The sequence below is a fragment of the Bradysia coprophila genome, unplaced genomic scaffold (genome assembly GCF_014529535.1).
Source record: "Bradysia coprophila strain Holo2 unplaced genomic scaffold, BU_Bcop_v1 contig_439, whole genome shotgun sequence".
In the NCBI taxonomy this organism is placed as follows: Eukaryota; Metazoa; Arthropoda; class Insecta; order Diptera; family Sciaridae; genus Bradysia; species Bradysia coprophila.
In genome coordinates, this window is record NW_023503692.1 from 695,287 (window position 1) to 717,855 (window position 22,569).

The 22,569-nt window shown below is 37.4% G+C and overlaps 1 protein-coding gene across 1 annotated transcript; it reads left to right on the forward strand.

The window, feature by feature from the left end:
* Positions 1-240: 240 nt before the first annotated feature.
* On the forward strand, positions 241-2,650 carry LOC119082468. Its single transcript, XM_037191987.1, has 2 exons — positions 241-1,462; positions 1,911-2,650. Exons 1-2 carry the CDS (start codon positions 901-903, stop codon positions 2,648-2,650), a joined length of 1,302 nt encoding a protein of 433 aa, XP_037047882.1. The 5' UTR covers positions 241-900.
* Positions 2,651-22,569: the final 19,919 nt, after the last annotated feature.

Sequence of the window (22,569 nt, forward strand, 5' to 3'; positions counted from 1 at the left end):
GCTATAATTTCTGTCATTATAATGGTTTCACTTTTTCTAATTTCATTTACTAGTTTACACAAACAAATAAAAATAATTAAAATTTGATCAAGTCACGAATAAAACGAAAATGGCGTCACATCGGCCGTACTGGTGATTTTCGAAATCGTTTCGAATGATTTCGGAAATGACATGGGAGGTTGCTGTCATTTATTACAAATTACAAATATTAAAAGAATGAACGAGCGGTAAGACGGTGAAAATGTTAATAAATAATTTGTAAATGTGTCGAATAGTACGTTTTCCGTGTCATCAAACTTTATGTGTTCATCGTCAAAATTTGTGTTATTAGAATGTGCTCCTATTGTATAGTCAAACTGAAATTAACTTTCGTGAAGTAAATGAGAACAATCAGATGCCACTTAGTTCAGATCATTTTTCATCGGATATGAGCGACTCCCAGAGTGTTTATTTTAACGGTGATGACGACGTAAGCGCTCACGAAGAAATTGAAACCGAAAACTTGGACATGGAAAACGTTTGTTTTGATCTCAGCAACGTTTGTGAGAATGAATGTGAAACCGATAATTTATACGGGGAAAGTGAATGTCAAGACGATGGCTCAGACGGAGAATTCTTCCTTGACGACATGGATAATTGGTCAGATTCAACCGAAGAAAGTGTGTGGAGTGTTTGCTCTTCCGATGAAGATTCCGATTCTGACACCAGCAGCACATGCTTTTTCCTATATGACGACGAAGATGATGACAATTGCAGTGAAAATGAGATCTATTGGAGCGATTCTGAATATGACCAGGACTACGTATGTGAATTAACCGGGAATCGGAAGTCAACTAGGGTCACATATTTTCTGAGATTCGGAAAATCAACTTGCATTCGAAATCGTGCAACTTTAATGACATGCGTTTCGCGAAACCAGAAATGAAAAGAGGCTTCGTCAGTTACCTTCGATTAATATGTAAAAAATGCAATTACTTGCATGTGATGAAGACATGTGAACGTCGCAGTGACCAATTCGATCTTAATTATGAAAGCGTTCTAGGATCAATGCTCATAGGAATTGGTTTCTCGCAACTGGAAGAATTCACTGGAGTGCTAGACATTCCATACATTACGTCGAGCTCGTACCGCAAAAAAGCAAACAAAATCTATGACGATTTGAGTAGTGCTGCCGAAGCGTCAACAAGACTGGTCGCAGAAGCTGAAATCGAATTCGCTTTAAAGAACGGTAACGTAGACACGAGTGGAAATCCAAAAGTTACAGGCATTGTAGACGCAGCATGGAGCAAAAGGTCATATCGAACTAATTATTCGGCATTATCGGGGTCAGCGGGGCTCATCGGGCATTCCACAGGCAAAGTGCTGTGGCAAGGTGTAGCCAATAAATTTTGCTGCGTTTGCAAATATATTTCGACGAATGGCAAGGAACACTACGATCATGAATGCAACATCAATTATGTGGGTTAGTGACGATTTACGAAATTCCAATTTACGCCCTTCAGTCGATAAATAAATTACAAGAAATATAACTAATAGTCGAAAGTCGGCGACGAATGTTATGGTTCGGCAGGAATTAATTCTGAAAAACTATTTATATCCAAATTTTCCCGCATCTTTTCAGTTTTTTAAGATTTCGCTCAACAAAATTGAAGAAAATTGACAAAATTTGGAAAAATATTATTTCAAAATTAGTCCTATGGTTCGAGGATTGGAATGTGGAAGATACAAGAAATTTGTTACTTACCTCTACACCAGGGCTTATTATTGGGAATTTTAATTATGAAAAATTGTCGGAATTTTTCAGAAATATTCGGAATGTTCAGAATTTTTCAGAATTAAAATTCCCAATATTAAAGATTAAGCCCTGTGACCTCTACATTTACTAAATGAAAACAAATCACTCTTCTTAGGTCCGTCTACTGGTATGGAGCCTAAACTCGTTGTCGATGGATTGAAGGAGTGTGAACAGAAATTTGGCATTCGGATTCATCGGCTAATTGGTGACGGAGATTCGAGCGTCATATCTGAGGTGTTGAAAAGTAATATTTACCAAAATCCAAGTTTGAAAACAGACAAAATTGAATGCAGCAACCATGTCGAGCAGAATACTCGAGGACATTTGCGGAAATTAGGTGAAAAAAGTCCATTGAAGCAGTACGTTACACCGGGAAAGATAGAGAAAATCATTAAAGCAATGCGATGTGCCAGAAAGCACTGGAACGAACAGGACATTCCAATTGAAACGAAAATCGAAAATTTACGGAAGGACATCTACAACGCTCCATTTCACGTCTTCGGAAGTCACGAAAAATGTAACTCATATTTCTGCAAGAAAAAAGATTCAAAAGAGCGAAATTTGTTAACGGTTATGAAGAAAGATTCTACTTTCAATTCGATTCTTGAGGCCATGTCACGTGTGAGATCAAATGCCCGAAGCTATTTGTTGAACGAGAACACAAACATTGCTGAGCAATTCAACGGTTTGATAGTCAAATACACTGGAGGTAAGCGCGTGAATTTTTCCAAATCAAAATCGTTCACGGGCCGAAGCAAATTAGCTGTTCTCCAACACTGGACGGGCATATTCAACTCTGTGCGAACATATGTCCAAAACTCCCAGCCCGATACTTCGAAAAAACTTTCACCTTAGACTAACTATACCTAGACAGGAATTACGTACGGCAAAAAGTGGCCCTACATCAGTTTGTATAATATTCACATTTCGTAAGACGTTACACTAACACATGTTACATGTTACAGTGTAGGCGTTGACTATTTTGATAGTTGTCAATTTTCCATGTTGTTTTTTTCCGCGTCGCGACCTTTTTATTTTAAATTTTGTTTAATCAATTATATAAATATTAAAACATGGTGCAAGCATGTTTTATTAAACATTAAAGGCTGCCGAAGTAGAAGCGTGAGAGGTAACAATTGTTCATTTTTCCGGTATAAGTTTGTGTGCTTAATAAAAACCGTTTTATGACTGTTGTTTACTAATCAAGGCAATACTGCAAGAATATTTGCGAGTGAAACTATTTCACATTGGAAAATTGCGAGGTGCCGAACTTCACAAAAAATTTGTGCGCACAGAAAACACAAAAGTGACATTATTTGCAGGTCAATAAAAATAATTTTCTTGTTAAAAAGATTGTTTCATTTGGAAGGATTTGGAAGACTCCCAAAGAATGCCTCCCATCTCATTCGTTCTCATTCGTAATCGTTTTTCAAGAGATGTAGAAGTAAAATCGCATAATTTCATTGTGCCCGTTTGATGTAGTTTTCTCTGAAACTTTTCAATCTAATCCCTTCGTAATGCAACAATATACACTGGAAATGCCTTATCATGCTGCTCGTCAATTTTTCAATTCAAGCTATGTATACAGTTACACCCTTTCCTCTAATTTCCGCGCTAATGTCTCTAAATAAATTGAATAAAATGACCAAAATCATCGTGTTATAGATTTTACAAAACATAGCCTAACGTAACTGTGGATTTACATAGCAACGTAAAAGTGACAGATGCAAAAATTTTCTCATACGGCAACTCGAAATTTCATTCATAATTTTAATTTTATGAATGAAATTTCGGGTTGCAGTATCTAAAAAACATTGCATATGTCACTTTTACGTTGCTATGTAAATCCACGGTAAGCACACTACACTGGATTCGATGCAATTCAATGTCCGACTAAAATAACTATTTTAGTAGGAAAATTTAAATTCTACGCGCTTATTTTGGTGGGCAAATTAGTAGGAAAAAACTCACACTATCAAATATTTCTTATTTGATGTAGGGGCCACTTTTTTACGTAATTTTGTTCGTAATTTCCTCTAGACAAGTTTACTTTCGGTTCTGTTAGCAGGCCTACAATAGTCATTTGTGTACCTGATTTGCACGATTGATTGTAGGCAATTTCGCGAGTAGGCCGAACGGAGTGAGACTTACAAGCGAAAGTGCCTAAAATCAATCGTGCGAAGCATGTAGTGCACCACACTACAAAACATATGGATAACCATAATTAAGCTCAATGCGCAAATGAACAGTTGCGCATGTAAAATTGTAAAAGCTCGTCAACAATTGAAACAGTTATTAATAGAGGTCAGTACTGAGGAATAAGCAACGAGATCGATTGCATTCCCAAATTTACGAGTTCATCCAACATAGACGAAACGCATTGTACATATAATATAAACCTATAATGAAAAAACCATTGGGAATATTCAATGCCGCCTGTTGGTAGAACGACATAAGCAAAACTAGATACTTTTCCTTTACTAGAGGAAACCCATCTGTTAATGTACAAGCGGATGTGTTTATAAAACATTCCGATATTTACAGACTTTACGTTCAACCACAAGCATAGGAAAAGTATTCAAGAGTATTACTCTACGATTCAGTTGGGCTCTGTAATTTACATTTGACAACTTTCTAAATTTAAATACATGGGTTCTTGTGGAGCCCATAAGAGTACATGTAGTTGGTTGCTATAAATGGCCTTCATCCTCCAGGAAAAGTCAGTTATTTAATCGAGCTCTTCGAGCAATTTTAAAGTGAATTAAATTAAAAAGTACTTGTAATTTAAATTGAATTTTTATTTTTGAAAAATACTTAGAAAAAATTCAAATCGTTTTCGGTTTAGAATTTATATTCAACTATAATTCAAATAATTCTAAGTCGAATTTATTTAATCGAGTATTAATTTAATTTCAATAATTACATTTGATTTTACCGTGTGTGTTTTCTTGAATTTAAATAAAAGGTTTTGAAACAATAGTTGATTTAAAGTTGTGTTATTATTTCCGAACGATTTATTTGCTGAATTAGTCGGTGCGTCCATCTGCTCATTCTTTAATTCCTGAAGGGTCATCCTGGTCTATAGTTTATTTATAAGCTACAGATACGCAATAGCTCTACAGGTGGTGTCAGATCAATTTAAATGCTACTTTAGCAAATTATTTTACTCAGGTAAGTGATTTTAAATTAATTTTGATACATAACATAACGTACAATTAATTATTTCACAAAATTAATTCATAGCAACCCCACGGTTATTCAATCAATTATTTTACACTTAGCTTTAACGATATCAAACGATAATTGACCAAAACAAATTAAATAATTCGCGAAGAAATTGGAAACAAATAGAAACGGTTCCTATTCAGCACATTACCATTGTTTACATCAAAAAATAAAATCTTTTCTCTCTTGATCCTCTACACCATATTGTGCATAGTTTTTAGCCCCGTACGAAGTACAAAGTGGCTTATAGGATTACGATGCCGTGTGTAATTGATGGAATTCGAAGCAGACGGTAAGGGCAAAGTGTTTGCCTATGTTCATTGTTCATAGATAACGAATCCGCAATAAAAATTTTGTCTGTCCGTCACGTCGATATCTTGAGTAAATCAAATCCGATTTCAAAAAATTTTAGCCACGTACGAAGTACGAAGGGGCTTATAGGATTACGATGCCGTGCTAGAGGTGTGCGCCGCCGAGTTCAGCCGGCGCGCCGCCGGCTGGAGGTACTCAGCCGAGCGCCGCCGCCAATACAAAAATATGACATCAGCCGCCGCCAGCCGCCGACTGTTTTCATCGGCTGGACAACAAAATAAGTTTAGGGCCTCATTCAACTAAATATCACGATTTTCAATTTCTCCGATGGAGCTTAGCGTTTCTTTGAATGGTAGCAATCGCAAATCTTCGTTCTTAACACGTAATGTCTTTTAAAAGCATAATTTCTATTATTGTTTAGGTATATGGAATATTTCATCGATATAAAACGGTTCGATTAGTGCTGTAAAACATCATGTATGTTTAACGTAAACTTCCTTCTGAGAAACCGCATGAAACCGAATGATAAGAAAATTTCGATTTTTACTTATTATTATAATTTGACGTAAAACATTCGATTTATAATTCGATTGACAATACAATTTGTAAGGAAAAATTCCTTATAATTTCCTCGTTTTACGTCAACTTAAAACTAAATTAAATTAAATTAAATAAAAATCGCAATCTGCCTTAATGTCATACTACAAATATCTTGTGTTGAATTTTTATTTTTTAAAAAGAAATTTTAGTCGACTCTTACCTCACCTTGCATTTCAAGAAGAGTCACTAGTCATAGGACAGTCTCGGAATTATAAGAAGTAACTATTACAATCCAATCGGCGCTATTCATTCCACATGCATTTCCAACTTTATGACATTTACGTATGTATTATAACGTGTAAATCGTATGTGGAATGAATATCGTCGATTGGATTGTAAAATAAGCTAAACTTTTTAAAGCTCTGGGGCGATCCACAAAATCTGCATTTTCCAGACTTATCATTATATCTCGTAATTACGTTTCCATATAGTTCTGAATATTTTGCACTATCTGTAACAATATGTCCATACCTACCTGTGACTCTTTCGAGTTACGTACTTTATGGACCATCCCTCTACATTTTATGAAAAATAAACTCGAGTCGTACCATTAAAGTAATTAGTTTTTAACAACGAACTTTAGAAGTTTCGTTGTTCTTTCGACTATTAGCAAACACAGTTTATTGGTATCTTCGAATTAAATTTTCAAAGATTCAAAATTTGAAAGAAATTTGAAAGAACCAGAGGTTGCTAGTTCAAGCCCAGCTGTGGACATTATGAGCAAAAATGCTTTCACTTCAGATTTTGATGTCTAGTATGTTTCACTAAATAAAAATTAAACTTTGTTGGTTTTACACCAGAGTTCACAGGAACTCATAATTCTTGTATTAGATTAGAAATGAAGTAGGTATTCTTATGAGTAATTGTAAAAACATTGACTGTTCTATGAATTTTTAGAATTTTTTTTAATTATTCAAAATATATCGGCGCGCCGCGGCTGAGCCGGGCCGCCGAGAAATGTCGTTTTCGGCGCGCCGCCGCCGACACATCTACACTCGGCTAGCCGCCGCCAAGAATTTTTGACTGGCGCACACCTCTATGCCGTGCGTAATTAATGGAATTCGAAGCAGGCGGTAAGGGTAAAGTGTTTGCCTATGTTCATAGATGACGAATCCGCAATAAAAATTTTGTCTGTCCCTCTGTCCGTCTGTCACGTCGATATCTTGAGTAAATCAAATCCTATTTCAATTTTTTTTTTTTTTTGAAAGGTAGTTGAAATTTTGAGGCTAAGTTCGAAGATGGGCGATTTTGGGTCAACCCCTCCCGAGCTGGGGCCCCATAAGTGCTTTAACGTTTTCCATAGATTTCTCAAGGCTACACTTGTAAGTAATACATCAAATGAAAGGTATTTACAATACCGATCGACAAAAAAAAAAGTTTATGGAAATTGGATGACCGACTCGTGAGTTAGACCCCTTGGTGTAAACTAGGTACAGGGCGGCAGGCCGTTTTTGATCGTAGGTTGGCCAAATTCGAACGTATTTAGGTGGATTTTGCTTTATTAGATAGATAGGTATTGACCGTACCAATCAGGGAAAAAAAAGTTTTTGAAATTTTGTTCTCCGGAGCGTTAGCTAGGTCTCTTGGAGTGAGCTTATATGTGGCTACTCGGCCGTAATTGTTTGAAAGGTACTAACGAATGTAAAGCAGTCGTACCACTTTCCACCTCCTAACAAAATGGTCGTCGGCCGCCATTTTGGATTTTTGTAAAATCAATATAAATCGATGAAAATGATAATTACAAAGTCACTGATCAGTAGGAAGTGAGTGGTTACGTGTGTGGGGTGTTTCAAGGATCCCAAATATGGATATCTATATATAAATATATATAGCTATATTGAGCTATATAACGGTATAGATAGTTATTTTGAGCTATATACTAGCATATTTATCAGTAAATCGTTTTTTTTTACTTTTTAATAAAGTTTTATTCAAATGTAAGGTTACATAACGGTTTAACAAAGATTAAGGCGATCCTTAGCCGGATCACAAGTAAAATATTTGATCAAGTTTCGTTGATGGTGGGAGAGTCCCCAACATTGAAGAGGCATTCGAGCGTTGAATGGCAAGAGAAATCTTCTGAACGAGATAGCTATGAGAGCGAGAGTCACCGCTTGCGACGTTTAGAAGTGGTCCAATTTTATTGATCAATTGGAGGGCATCGGCAGACCAACAACCCAGGGTCTCAACGGCAAATGCGTTGAAAATGTAATTGTTCGATTTCAACTCGCTGTATTTTGCGTGCTTATACTGTGATGCTAATTCGGCTGTGCGTCTGGCTTTCATAGAAGACATTCTTACATGACAGTCCGCAAGGGTGTCCCAGCAGGTGGCGTCCCAAATTAGATGTTGACCTCGGTCCCATGGAACGAGTGTGAGTCCGTCTGGCTTCTTGCCATCATTGCGAAATAATCCGGGAGGTTCCAATGTTGATGGAATGTTGATGGCATTTAGAGCTTGACACAGAATTCGATTCAGCTCGGCATGTCTTGCGAGGCGACCGGCGCTTTTTTGGCAGCTTAAACCATGAGTGCCGAACTCATCAACGTACGAAGCACATGGGCATATATGCGGACGACAAATGGGTGCACCAAGGCGTAAAGCCATACAGATTCTTATGGTGTTATTGTCTAACAAAGTGCCAATGTTCTTGGAAGGATACACGTTCAGCCAAGCATTTGCTTCGTTACATTGGAGAGCCTTGAATCTGGCGATGTCACGGATGTGTGTGAAATTTAGATTCTGATCGATTATTCGAGATATATTGATCGAATCCCAATTCTTCTGATGGTTTGGTGCGGATGGAATTGCGTCGTTCAAAGTGTACCAAGAATCAACAGCGTCTCTCATGTTTGCAATTGATGAATCGTCTGATGAATTTGTAATTAGAGAGACGATATCAAATGAACCATGAACTGAGCTGAGGAAAGCCGGTAATGCGATGTCTTTCACACGGCGAACGCCGAGACCCCCAAACGCAGTGGGCAGAGATGACTGAGTCCATACATTGTCTACGAGCGAAACATTCAGAATGCCTTCTAATGCATCTTTGAGCATGTCATCAATCGAGGCGATGAACGAATCGAATTTCCAGCTTGGACTGGATCGGATGAGGTACGTGAACTTTGGAACTGCTAAGCAATTCTTCCGCAGAAAGAATGCTGAATGCGTGTTCAAATTTTCCAGCCGACTAAGCATCGTTTCAACTTTTTCCATTATTGGGAGTGCCATGTTATCAAAACCTTCGTCAATGATCGGAGCGCCTAGTAGATTAAAGTCCGCAGCAGAGACTATTCGTATGCCGGGCGCCAGCAGATTAAACTTGAGGACAACGTCGGCGTCTACTGCACCAGAATGAAAAAATAATTCGCACTTAGACGGGTTAACGTTCAATCCGATTTCAGCGGAGAGTTTGATGAGGAGATCGAAATCATTCAAAACGACCTGTGGCGTGTCGCTTAAGGTACCAAACGTTCAGTTTGGAGTCCATGGCATTGATGATGTGTTGGATGGCTAACGGGAATAGGAATGCGGCGGCCGGATCACCTTGCTGTACGCCAACAGCTGACGGAATTATCTTGGAATTGTACGACAAAATAGACGGGTCAGCGTAACACTGCCAAAAATATTTGTACAGCAATGGTATTTTATCCTTGACGTAACGGAGGAGGACGTCTCTTTCTACGGTATTGTACGCATTAACGTAGTCAACCTTCAACGTAACCATGTCTGAGTGCGCAAGATTTGTGACGAACGATCTTACAGCATGAACTGCAGCTTCGCAACCATGTTTGACACCAAATCCGAGTTGTTTGACACCAAAGTAATCACCAATAACGTCTCTCGCGTGTGAGCATGCAAGTTGTGAGACCAATCGTCTAATGGATAGACCGACGGCAATTGGTCTAATGCCTCCTTGTTTCTTTGAGAGCGCGCACAAAGATGCTCCGAATAAAAACTTGCAAACAACTGGATTGACATCGCCTCGAAGCATGAAGTTGCACAGGTCGGTGATTGCGGATAAAACATCTGTTGCTGCATTGCCTGCAGATATGGAAATTAGATCTTTAAAGAACTGGGGCCGAAAACCGTCTGGACCGGACGCTGATCCGCTACGTAATTTCGAAATCGTTCGTTTTACCTGTGCGGCCGACACTTGTAAATGGGCGTCCGCTGTAACTGGTGAAGGTGGTAAGGACAAATCTCTTGAAGGCTGCGGATGTTTTTCTCGAAGAGACTGCAATGTATCTTCGTTATCAGGGGCAAAAGAATCACTTGAACTTATTAACCTGACAGCTCCTTTAACGTCGAAGTCCGATACCTTGCTTTCGATGCGCTTGTAGAAATCGGCGGTTTTCAGTTCACTTTGATCCGGCAAATGATGTGAAACGATGATTTCCTTCACTCGCGATACGAGGCTTTTGTTGTCATCTTTCTTGTCTTTCTTTTGACGAGGAATGCAAAACGCTTTGTAAGCAAATTGCTCTAAATTCAACCAAGAAGCAAGGTCATTGAACGCGAGACAATTCTTGATCGATTGCGTGAATGATTTTGCAGCTGTCGCTCTGGCGCCCTTAGGGATTCGCTTCAGAACACCAATTCTCGATTTCAATTCAAAAATATGCATTAGGTCTTCTTCTGTGACGAGTGCATCATTCAGCGTAGCATTCGTGAAATCCGGAATGACGAGCGGTGGTGAATCTTTGTGGCATCGAGTGGTGTGAATCCTTAACGAGCGCACAGCATTAAAGCTTCTTACGTTGTCGGCCGGACAATTTGAACAAAAATACTTTACTGGTATGGGGCAGGACTGCTGCGAATCTGTCATGACGAAATATGAACGCAGGTGATTACATAAATCGATGATCAGGATGATCGAATGCAGCTGTTGAGGTTATGTTGATCGAAACCAAAATCGGTTGACGAATTTGTCCAAGAATCGCACATGAATTACAAATAAACTCCGGAAAATCCGGGTGCGTAACGACGAGCTTATTCTTTTACGAAACGTATGTGACATACACACACACTCACTCCAGTAATTTAACACGTACAAATTTCATAAGAATTTTACTTTACCGACGTTTACGGGCGCAGTAGACTTACGGTAAGAGTAGGGCGACGGACGAACTAGGGTCACGTGCGCAATAGATGTACGAGTTCGTACGGGGCTCAGTCGCAGCAAACACTCCGACTGTTCTGACGGCTCGTTTTTCCCTGAAAAGTAGTTGAAATAGTGAGGGTAAGTTCGAAGACACCTCAGTGTTTTAAGGTCTTTTGGAAATATCTACGGCAAAATAAACGATGGAAATATGAATGAAACGGCAAACGATAGGTATTGTCGATACCAATTCAGGAAGAAAAGTTCATTAAAATGCACCGTGAGTTAGGGCCGTAGAAGTAAAAGGCTAATCGGTCCTAAGGGTTTTTGCACATAAATCGAGTAAATTTTATCCGTTTTTCCTAATTTTTGTTTCATTTGAAAGGTAATCGAACACCAAATAGAATGTTGTTGAAAATATATATTATGTACCTGTTGCCAAGATTGTTATTTTGACGTGTAGGACATTATTGCCAGAGCCGAGGGCGTGGGCAGTGATGCCTACACGTCAAAATAACAGTCTGGCAATAGGTGCATACCATATTTTATGTCGAGAACAGATATATCGAGATAAGTAAAAACTCCCTAGGGAGATAAGCTTGAGATTATCGTTCTAGATAGATAAAAAAAAATAATTGGGGTCCTTGGACTAAGGCTGCTACTAGGGCCCTATGTGTATCTTGCATATAATTCGAGTATATTTCATCCGTTTTTCGTAATTTTTGTTTCATTTGGAAGGTAATCGAAGGCCGAATAGAATGTTGAAAAGAAATTAAATTTGGGTCCTTGGCCTAAGGCCCTATGTGTATTTTACATATAACTCGAGTAAATTTCATCCGTTCTTCCGAATTTTTGTTTCATTTGGATGGGAATCGAACACCGAATAAAATGTTGAAAAAATTTAAATTTGAGGCCTTGGACGTACATACCAATTTTGCTTAACCTGAGACGAAAAGCTCAGGGGCGCAAATTGCAAGAACCGAATTTCCGTACACAGAAAACTAAAACAAGACTCCTTTTCACATTTACTGAACTTCAGTCAAATTGACTTCAATCGAAGTTTTTTCGCGAGATTTTCCGAGGGGTGACTCACTTCCATTTAATCCATTTAATCCATTAAATCCATTTAATCCATTTAATCCATTTAATCCAAAAAAAAAAATTTAGTTTTACCGAAATAATTAGGCTACCCACCTGAAAAATTTGTAAAGTAATTGCGAAAAATAGATTTGCACGATCACCAGCTCGTTTAAGTACTCGTGAGGTAAAGGATTTTTTTTTTTGTTAAAAATGGTATTAAATTTATTTAATCCATTTAATCCATTTAATCCATTTAATCCACTTTACACCAAAAACTCCTAAAAGTGGATTTTTTTCGCTTTTTAACATTGTAGTATGAGTTGTAGTACGTGGTTCGATCAAAATCAACAATTTTTAAGACTTTTACAGTATTTTGTAAAATGAAGTTTTTTCGTATTTAATCCATTTAATCCAATTTTTATTCCATTTAATCCATTAAATCCATTTAATCCATTTAATCCATTTAATCCATTTAATCCATTAAATCCATTTAATACCATTTAATCCATTTAATCCATTTAATCTAGAAGTGAGTTACCCCTCGAGATTTTCGCATTGTTTTTCCGTTTTTCCATTTCGTTGTTTCGGTTGTTGTTGCTGTTTTGCCGGTGATTGCACAATTTTCGCTGGATGGATGAATGGTGAAAATGAGCGGATCAGACGGTTGGTGACGTAAGAATCGTGAGTACGGCTCATGACAATTTTTATTTTTTATTTTTTGTTTTTTGCTTTTGAAGCTCAGGCTCAATTCTTTTGTTTGCTTTGCTGCATTTTTTGGTGATTTCTTAGCATCTTTCCGCTATTTCCCCAAATTTTCCATCAGCAGATGGCAATATGTCTCAATGCAAACTATCCTACACTTGTTCATGGAAAGTTTTGCTGCTGTCTTGTGTAAGAGGCTAGCGGAAGCAACTGAAGATGGTCAGTCCACTCTGACCAGTGACCGCCGTTAGTTCTCGAGGTCGAAACAGCTTTTCTTTCTTCTTTTTTGTCACTTTACGTGATGTGCGGGCAAAGGAAGAGCTATAGCTCTGTTTGTCGTTCCGAAGGATAGTTCTTTGTGATTTAATGAATGTGAAAAGGAGTCCTGTTTCGGTTTGTGTGCAGATGTCCGGTTCTTGCAATTTGCGCCCCTAAGCCTTTCGTCTCAGGTTAAGCAAAATTTCCAAAAACTGCGAATGTCCAAAAACCGAATTTTTTTCATCATTTCGAACGGTTTTGGTAACTCCGGAGCTCAGCCTTGTGTTTTAGCCGGCTCTCAATGATTTTGTTTGATTATTGGTGCTCTCATCTTCCAAATTAATCATGCTTGACTTCATTTGAAAGCTGATAGTGTCAAGAAATAATCGAGAGTCAGCTAAAGCGCAAGGCTGAGTTCAGGAGTTGCCAAAACCGTTCGAAATGGTGGAAAAATTCGGTTTTTGGGCGTTCGCAGCTTTTGGATTTTTTTTGCAATTTTTTGAAAATTTTGGAAAAAATTTCCAAAAATAGGCCCTGGGCTCTATGTATATATTGCATATAACTCGAGTAAATTTCATCCGTTTTTCCTAATTTTTGTTTCATTTGAAAGGTAATCGAATAGAATCTTGTTGAAATTTTGTTTTAAATTTGGGTCCTCGGACTGAGGCCGATACTAGGCCCTATGTGTATTTATACTCAATAAATTAAGATTTTAGGGCTATTTTAAATTTTTGTTACATTTGAAAGGAACGTCGTACGGAGCTTCGTTATTGAGCAATGCGCAATTTCTAAGATGTACACATTACATAATAATTTTACTTTAACTACATTAACGGGCGCAATAGGCTTACGGTCAAAGTAGGGTGACTGACGCACTGTGGTCACGTACGCAATAGATATACGGGTTCGTACGGAGCTCAGTCGCAGCAAACGCTCCGACTGTTCTGATGGCTCGTTTTTATTTAGGTATAAAACTGTATTTTTCTCAACAAATAATATAAACAAAGGGTTTCAGTATTTTTTCTAAAAACAAAAAAATCAAATAAAGTCGAAGAAATAGAGTTTTCGGGTTTTCCAAAGGTATTAGTCTTATTTATCCCAGAAAAATGGAATCCACAAATTTAAATTTAGTTAACACAGCGGTCACAATGACGGCGCTGCAGTCACGATTTTAAAATGTGATATAGGGTGGACAAAATAAATTTTGGTTTTAGCTATATTTTCGCTTGGTTGTTAATTATTGGACAATAGTGAATAGTGAACAATATTGGAAAACGTTCAGTATGTCTCAACAAACAAAAGAACGTAAAACATATTTGTACATTTAGCCACCCTACGTCCGTCATCGCTTCTATTGTCTTCAAAAACATATTGTGCACTTGTCATGATATGTATCAGAAGTTGGTTTATTTATGTGTTTCATCTAAAATGCTCGCAGGCAAAATTTTGATCATTAAATTCAACGACAAAATTGATCTAAATTAGAGATGTGCGGGCCGAGGTTTTTTTGAAGCCCGTCCGGCCCGAAGCCCGGCCCGAAGTTCACTTTTACTCTGTTCAAAAGGGTTTCCAAAAACTAGTTTGGGGTCACCATTTAAAGTCTTTCAATATTAGGGTGTAGCGGTTTTACAAAATGTATTAGTTCGCTGGTCCATCTGATCATTTTATGGACGAATTTTTTTTTTTCAAACTTTGATTTTGTGCTGCCGCCAGATCGATTTTTGAAAATTTCGTCGTTTTCGGTCCACGTCACATATATCGATTTTTTACGGTGGGCTCGGTGTACAAAAAAAGTTGAGTCAACATGGTAATCTAATCTCCAGGCTTCACAGATTATTTTATAAAAAAGATCAAGTCTAAAAAAATATTTTTTGAGTTCATGACCGATTGTCAAAGTTCCCCGATGGTGATTTTGAGACTTTAATCTCGCCACAAAATTTGATGAAAATGTGCAAAAATGTAAATTAAACTTTAAATATGCTAAATGGACCGCGTTGAGTCAAATACAACATCTGATTTGATTTGGGACGCCTAAATTTGATATTTATCTGACAAAAAGTTGTGTTTTTGGTACATGGAATATTGGTGGCGAAAGTCGAATTACCTCAAATCAATAATTTTTTAGCTTAAAATGTATTCCCAGGTTCTGACAATGCGAAACCTTCAATTTTAAGCGTTTTCTAAGCTAATTTACAACATTAAATACATCAAAATTTGAAAATGTAAAGAGACGTAGCCACTGGCTCTAGAACTTGTCAACAGTACGTAAATTAGCTTAGAAAACGCTTAAAATTGAAGGTTTCGCATTGTCAGAACCTGGGAATACATTTTAAGCTAAAAAATTATTGATTTGAGGTAATTCGACTTTCGCCACCAATATTCCATGTACCAAAAACACAACTTTTTGTCAGATAAATATCAAATTTAGGCGTCCCAAATCAAATCAGATGTTGTATTTGACTCAACGCGGTCCATTTAGCATATTTAAAGTTTAATTTACATTTTTGCACATTTTCATCAAATTTTGTGGCGAGATTAAAGTCTCAAAATCACCATCGGGGAACTTTGACAATCGGTCATGAACTCAAAAAATATTTTTTTAGACTTGATCTTTTTTATAAAATAATCTGTGAAGCCTGGAGATTAGATTACCATGTTGACTCAACTTTTTTTGTACACCGAGCCCACCGTAAAAAATCGATATATGTGACGTGGACCGAAAACGACGAAATTTTCAAAAATCGATCTGGCGGCAGCACAAAATCAAAGTTTGAAAAAAAAAATTCTTCCATAAAATGATCAGATGGACCAGCTGAGTGGATTTCCGGCTGAGCCTCAACAGAACTAATACATTTTGTAAAACCGCTACACCCTATTCAATATGGTGAAATTTTCACATTTAGCTACTATTGCTCGACGAAGAAATTATCGAGAGCCATAATTTTTACACTGTAAATCTTAGAATTTGTCCCTCTACCAATTCCAATGTAAATCTTAAGTCCTCACTGTTTCACAAGCCCTGGCTGACGCTGGTGCTGGTTCTCAGGAACAGCTCAGGGGATTTTGCTAAAATTTGTTTACTTGAACAGCACTTCCCTCCCCCAACTCACTTATGAAAAAAACCTGGATGTTAACTTACTCGTTTATTTAAAATTTTTAAGCCTCACCGTGAACCTTGACACAGCAATTTTCGTCCATATGCCACACTTCCTCTAACTCTATTTACGATACACTCTTGAGTGATATCGCCAAAACTTCAGGTGATTTTTGTAACTTTGGGAACAAGCGGTCTCCGATTTTAATGAGTGATAGCTCGTTGGATTCGCCTTTTAATTCTAGGAAACACGTATCTTTCACTTTTTCGAAAAAAAAAATTTACTTTCTGTGAAAAGTGTTCAAAAGTGAACACATGTCAGAGGGTACCGAAAACAGTTTTTCGACAATAACTCAAGAAAAAATTATTTTAAATTATTGTAATGTTGTACGAATGTCGGCCTTGGAAAGACCTACAGGTAGAGTATACGCACGGCTTGGTGCGAGTAGATCCGCGAGATTTATTATTAAAAATATAGTGAATGATCAGAGAGTCCGCCTTCTCTGCAGCTTCGATGTTCCGCGGAACTGAGTATGGGGTGTTGTAGCTGGCCTCACCCACTATCGTCCCACATATAAATGAACCCAGTACTTTTGTGCTGCAAACCTCCCGAAGTCTTGTAAAAAAATTTGGTGCCAAAATGCAGATTTTTTCCTTCTTTCTGTACGCCCAACTGCTGAAACAGCGTCTGGAACGCTTCTACGGGAATAATTTCATATAGTCTACCATTCTGTTTCCTTATACGCTTCGCTATGTCACGAACATAGATCGTTACAACATATCCAGTGTTAGTAATTCGAGTGAAAAATTATTAAATTTTTCTAAGCGGATTTTAGTCCAATAAAGTGTTAGCGTATAGCGCATGATATTAGGACTCCGGAACAGTAATTAGTTTTTCAACCGGACCAATATTTGCTACGGGATGGAAGTTTTGAAAAACGATATGATCAACTGAGAGCAAATGGTTTTCCGAACTCCCATCCCGTAGCAAATATTGTTCCACATAAAAAACTAATTATTGTTCCGGAGTCCTGAGATCATGCCCTACACGCTAACACTTTATTTGAGTAAAATCCGCCGAGAAAAATTTAAAAAATTTTCTCTTGATATTACTAACACTGGATATTTTGTAACGATATATGTTCGCGACATAGCGAATCGTATAAGGTAACAGAATAGTAGATGATATGAAATTACTCCCGTAGAAGCGTTCCAGACGCTGTTCCAGCAGTTGGGGCCACAGAAAGAAGGAAAAAATCTGCATTTTGGCACCAACTTTTTTTACAAGACTTCGGTAGGCTTGCAGCACAAAAGTACTGGGTTCATTTATATGTGGGACGATAGTGGGTGAGGCCAGCTACAACACCCCATACTCAGTTCTGCGGAACATAGAAGCTGCAGAGAAGGCGGACTCTCCGAACATTCACTATATTATTAGTAATAACTCTCGCGGATATACTCGCACCAAGCTGTGCGTATACTCTACCTGTAGGTCTTTCCAAGGCCGACATTCGTACATCATTACAATAATTTAAAATAATTGTTTCTTGAGTTATTGCCAAAAAACTGTTTTCGTTACCCTCTGACATGTCCTCACTTTTGAAACTTTTTCACAGAAAGTATTTTTTTTGCAAAAAAATGGCAGATACGTGTTCGCTAGAATTAAACGACGAATCGAATGAGGCCCGTAGCTACGGGGGGGCTAGTGGGGGCTGAGCCCCCTCTGGACTACCTCTGAGCCCACCCTGGCAATGGATAAAAATGATAAAGTTGTGTAAAGATGTTAACAGTCTCCGGATAGGATGTAAAAGATATAGAAATTTTCTCTTTTTCTCTTTCGTAACCTCAGTAATCTTGGTTACCTTTTAACTTTTAACTCACAAAAAAATGAATTTCAATTCATAATTGCCTTGAGTGGCAACTAGTGTAGAGTCAAAAAGAAACATTGAAACAAATGAAAACTCGAATAAAAGTGCCTTTAGAGTAAATTCCAATTTGACGATTTCATATTTTCTTATACCAGCTTTTTTGAAAATAATAAAACTCGAATCTAGGACTAATGCTTAGCCTTGATTTTTACTTACTCCGTTTACGTAGCGTTTACTTTTCGTTTACTCTTTAAACAATTAAAAAGAGGCGTGGTTTAGCTAAACGGCGTGGTGAAAATCAAGCATTAAGATCAACAATTAGAGTTGGTATGTACAAACTTAAATTACCAAAATTTGAAATTATGAAATTGTTCATGTAACGTATACTTTTGCAACAGCAACGTATAAACTTCTAAATATTTTGTATAAAATAATAGTGCATTTCGTACCTAGGACTAAAAGTCTTGGAAAAGTTTGGAATCGAATGCGCTAAAAAAAGTCCGTGGTACGAATAGTAAGGTAAAAGCAAAATAAAATGATCGAGTCTTGTTTTTGACAATTGAAATTCAATTCGTCCGAGGAACGAACAAATTATTTCTAAATCCCAAACTTATTCAGATCAGTTACAGTTACAAAGAAGTCGGCGGAAGAAGTCTCGTAATTCATGAGTATGATTTTGAAAAGTTTTGCGAATAAAAGTTTTACGAAGTTTTCTTCAGTAGTAAGATCGGCATAGCAAGCACCAAATTTGAACTTAGACAGTCTGGCTATGAAACTTAAATTTGTCTTGCTAACTTCCCAGCAGTCTACGAATTTTTAGAAGTTACCTGAAAAAAGACAATTAGCATTTGATGCTCTAAAAGGTAACTACTGTTCAGGTGCCTTGACTTAACATTTAGGTTGACACAACTACATTGCTACAACTACAGCGATTATCAATCTTTAAATTTTTTTTTAAATTTTCTAAAATTTTCGGTATTTTTCGGGAAAGTTTTGAGAACCTAAAGAAAATTAAAGAACATTTTCTAAAAGGTAGATACTGACTTTAACTCCACTCAATGCCGGATTATCAAGTGAGAAAAACAATTTTTTAAAAGTAGAAAATTGCCAAATTTTCTCGCTCGCTCCGCTCGCGAATATTTATTTCCTTAAGGAGAGGTTAAAGTCCCTGACAGTTCAGATGGTTTTGTTACGCCATCTCTCAAACAAAACTAAAATCATAAAATATGACTCACCGCGCCATCTAGATTTCGGTCATTGTGCATTGTCCTTTGTTTATCTTGGCATATCCGTTTTTATTTTTATCAGATTTATAGAATATTTGTCAGATGATCTCGCATTCTCTTCTTCTTCTTCTTCTTCTTTTTCAGCCTGTTTCTATCCACTGCTGGATGTAGGCCTCTCCAACTTCTTTCCATTTCGTACGATCCATTGCCATTTGCTGCCAGTTTGTACCTGCAATATTATTAATTCCGTTTGTCCATCTCTTTGGTGGTCTACCTATAGCTCGTATTTTATATGGTCGCCAGTTCATGATCTTTTTGGTCCAACGTTCGTCTGTCCTTCTTGCAATATGTCCCGCCCAGCTCCATTTCAGAGATGCTATTCTTTCCATGACATCAACGACCCTGGTTTGTTGTCGAATCCATTGATTCGTCATTCTGTCTCTGAGTGTTATTCCAAGCATACTCCGTTCCATGGCTCTTTGTGTCACTCTCAATTTTTCTTCGGATGCTTTCGTTAAAGTTAACGTTTCCGCTCCATAAGTGAGCACTGGAAGGACACAAGTGTCGAAAACTTTGCGTTTCAGACTATTATTCATTTTGCTTTTGAAAATTAGTCTGAGTTTTCCGAACGCTGCCCATGCAAGACCAATCCTACGTCTTATTTCTGCAGTTTGGTTGTCCAGACCTAACTTCAGCTTATGTCCTAGATATACGTAGCTGTCGACTCGTTCAATGACAGTGTCACCAATTTTGATTTCTCTATCGTCCCCGATGTTGGTCATGACTTTTGTTTTCGATAAGTTCATCTTGAGGCCAACTTTGTTTGCCTCTTCACTTAACTGTTGTAGCATAAGCTGAGCCTGACCTAGATTCGCTGCTATCGGTACAATGTCATCAGCGAAGCGGAGATTGCTCAGGTACTCTCCATTTATCTTTATTCCCATTTTACTCCAGTTTAACTTCCTAAAAACACTCTGCAGAATCGCCGTGAATAATTTCGGTGAAATGGTGTCACCCTGCCTTACACCTCGGCCAATTCTGAATTTCTCCGTGCTCTTATGAAGTTTTATACATGAAGTAGCATTTTTGTACACATATCGAATTGTGTTGGAGTACCTTGCATTATCAAACCCAAAACTGTAAAATATTTTTCATTTGTACACAAAATCATATTTCGCTCTGTTCCACACACAACCAAACACATGAACAACACAAGCGACCAACAAATAATTTCACCACAAAATATCTAAAACTAGGTAATCACACCGCAATCCTCAGTACGGCCCTTATTTGTATACTATCGTTCAATCAAAATCGTAATTTCGATAATCGACAAAAACAAAACTAAATACCCGAGATGCGCGTCACTAATAATTTTTAATTTTTTATTTACTGACTCTTTCATCACCGGAATGCTTCGATCTGGTTTCGAATTACTTTGAAAATTTGCAGGATTCAGAAAAACCGTTCAAAGTTATTGAATTACTTATTCCTACCAAAAGCTCGATAGTTTTTCCTAAATTGTTCCGCCGATCATGATCACATCATAATAGTCGGAGTTGTATTTGCTGCGGATTGTTCAAATAATAGTCGATCCTTTGACTACGATTTATTTTAATTTGTTGTCTCAATTGTGTATCGAAAATGTTCATTCATGTTGGTATTCTCATTCACAAAACAGACACACAAAATTGACCGACCCAGCACGTATAAAAATGAGCAACGTGCAACAATTTACCAGAACTAGATTTTGAAATGTTTATGGATTTCATAGCAAACTCAGTGAACACAAGATTGGAAACTCAAGGCTGGAAAATGCAAAAATCACACCTTCCGGACTTTTAGAATGAATCGATCCACTGCTTTTTGAAACGAACGACGTGAATGAAACAATGTTGGGTGAAAGATTGTCCAGACGTTTTAAGCACGGAATGACACCATTTTTGAGTTTGGATTTCGATGATGGATCTGGATTATCCTCGAGGTCTTCATCGATCTGTAAGGGACAAAAAGATTTAATAATCTTTTCGTGCTTGTTTTCGTGTTGATCGATGAGACTTGAGGTTATGTTTTTACATTGAAATGATCTTCGCAGCAATAGGCCGGTGAGTTAATACCCATACTTTTTACATTGCGTCCAACTGAAATACACCAATTTGTTCTTGTAGATACATTTCTCGGCACGTTAAAAAAAAGTTTATTTGGATTTTTATTTGAATTATATCTGCATGAAAGCACAAAACAGTATTTCGGTGACATTTTGTTTAAGTTTTCGTTTTTTTTTGTTACGTTGGTGGTACTGATTTTTACATATTTCATTTTAGTCAAGTGTTACAGGTCGAATATTTTTTTGATTAAAAAAAAGGGAAATTTGAGTTATAAATTTAAATTTTTTTGATGTTTTACTTAATATTGTTAATATTTGATATTTCATAGTTTCACTATTGTATATCAAAAAGGCAGATGTGACTAAGAAATAAAGTCATATGAAAATATGTACCGTTTGAGATACCCGACTATAACTTATTCATGTGTCCACTAACACTTTCAAACAAATCCAACTACAACTTTGCGAAAATGATGACGTCAGTGACTCGCGAAAACTTTAACAGCTAATTAAAAATATTAATTAACATCATTGAGCTATAAAACTTCGTATCTATGGGTTTTGAGACCTAAACTATCAGAATAAAATAGTTTCAAAAACTCATGCAGATTGTCTATTCGTGGATTTAAGAGGTTCAGCGTGGCTATTAGTGTAAGTGTCGATTTAGTTAGGTTGGGAATGTCAGTGTTATTGGGAGTGTTAGTGTGGTGTTGGAAGTGTAGTGTGATTAGGGTTGTTATTGTGATTAGATGTGAAAGTGTGGGAGTTTCAGTATGCTGAAAGTATTGTGGTTGGGAATGTCAGTTTGGTTAAGAGTGTCAGTTTTTTTTTAGTCTCAACATGGTCTCAGGAGTGTCAGTGTTGTTGGGAGTGTCGGTGTACTTGGAGTGTCACTTGAATTTATTATATCAGTGTGGTTAAGATATCCAGTGCTAGTTGGAGTATATCTATCAACTAGAAGTGATACTCGGCCGCTCGGCCCTAAGTTTGCGCAATTTCTAAGATGTACACATTTCATAAAAATTTAACTTTGACTACGTTTACGGGCGCAATAGGCTTACGGTCAAAGCAGGACGACATACGAACTAGGGTCACGCACGCAATACGTGCGGGTCTCAGTGGCAGCAAACGCTCCAACTGTTCTGATGGTTCGTTCGTTTTCATTTTTATGAAATTAATTGATTTAGGCTGGATTAAACAT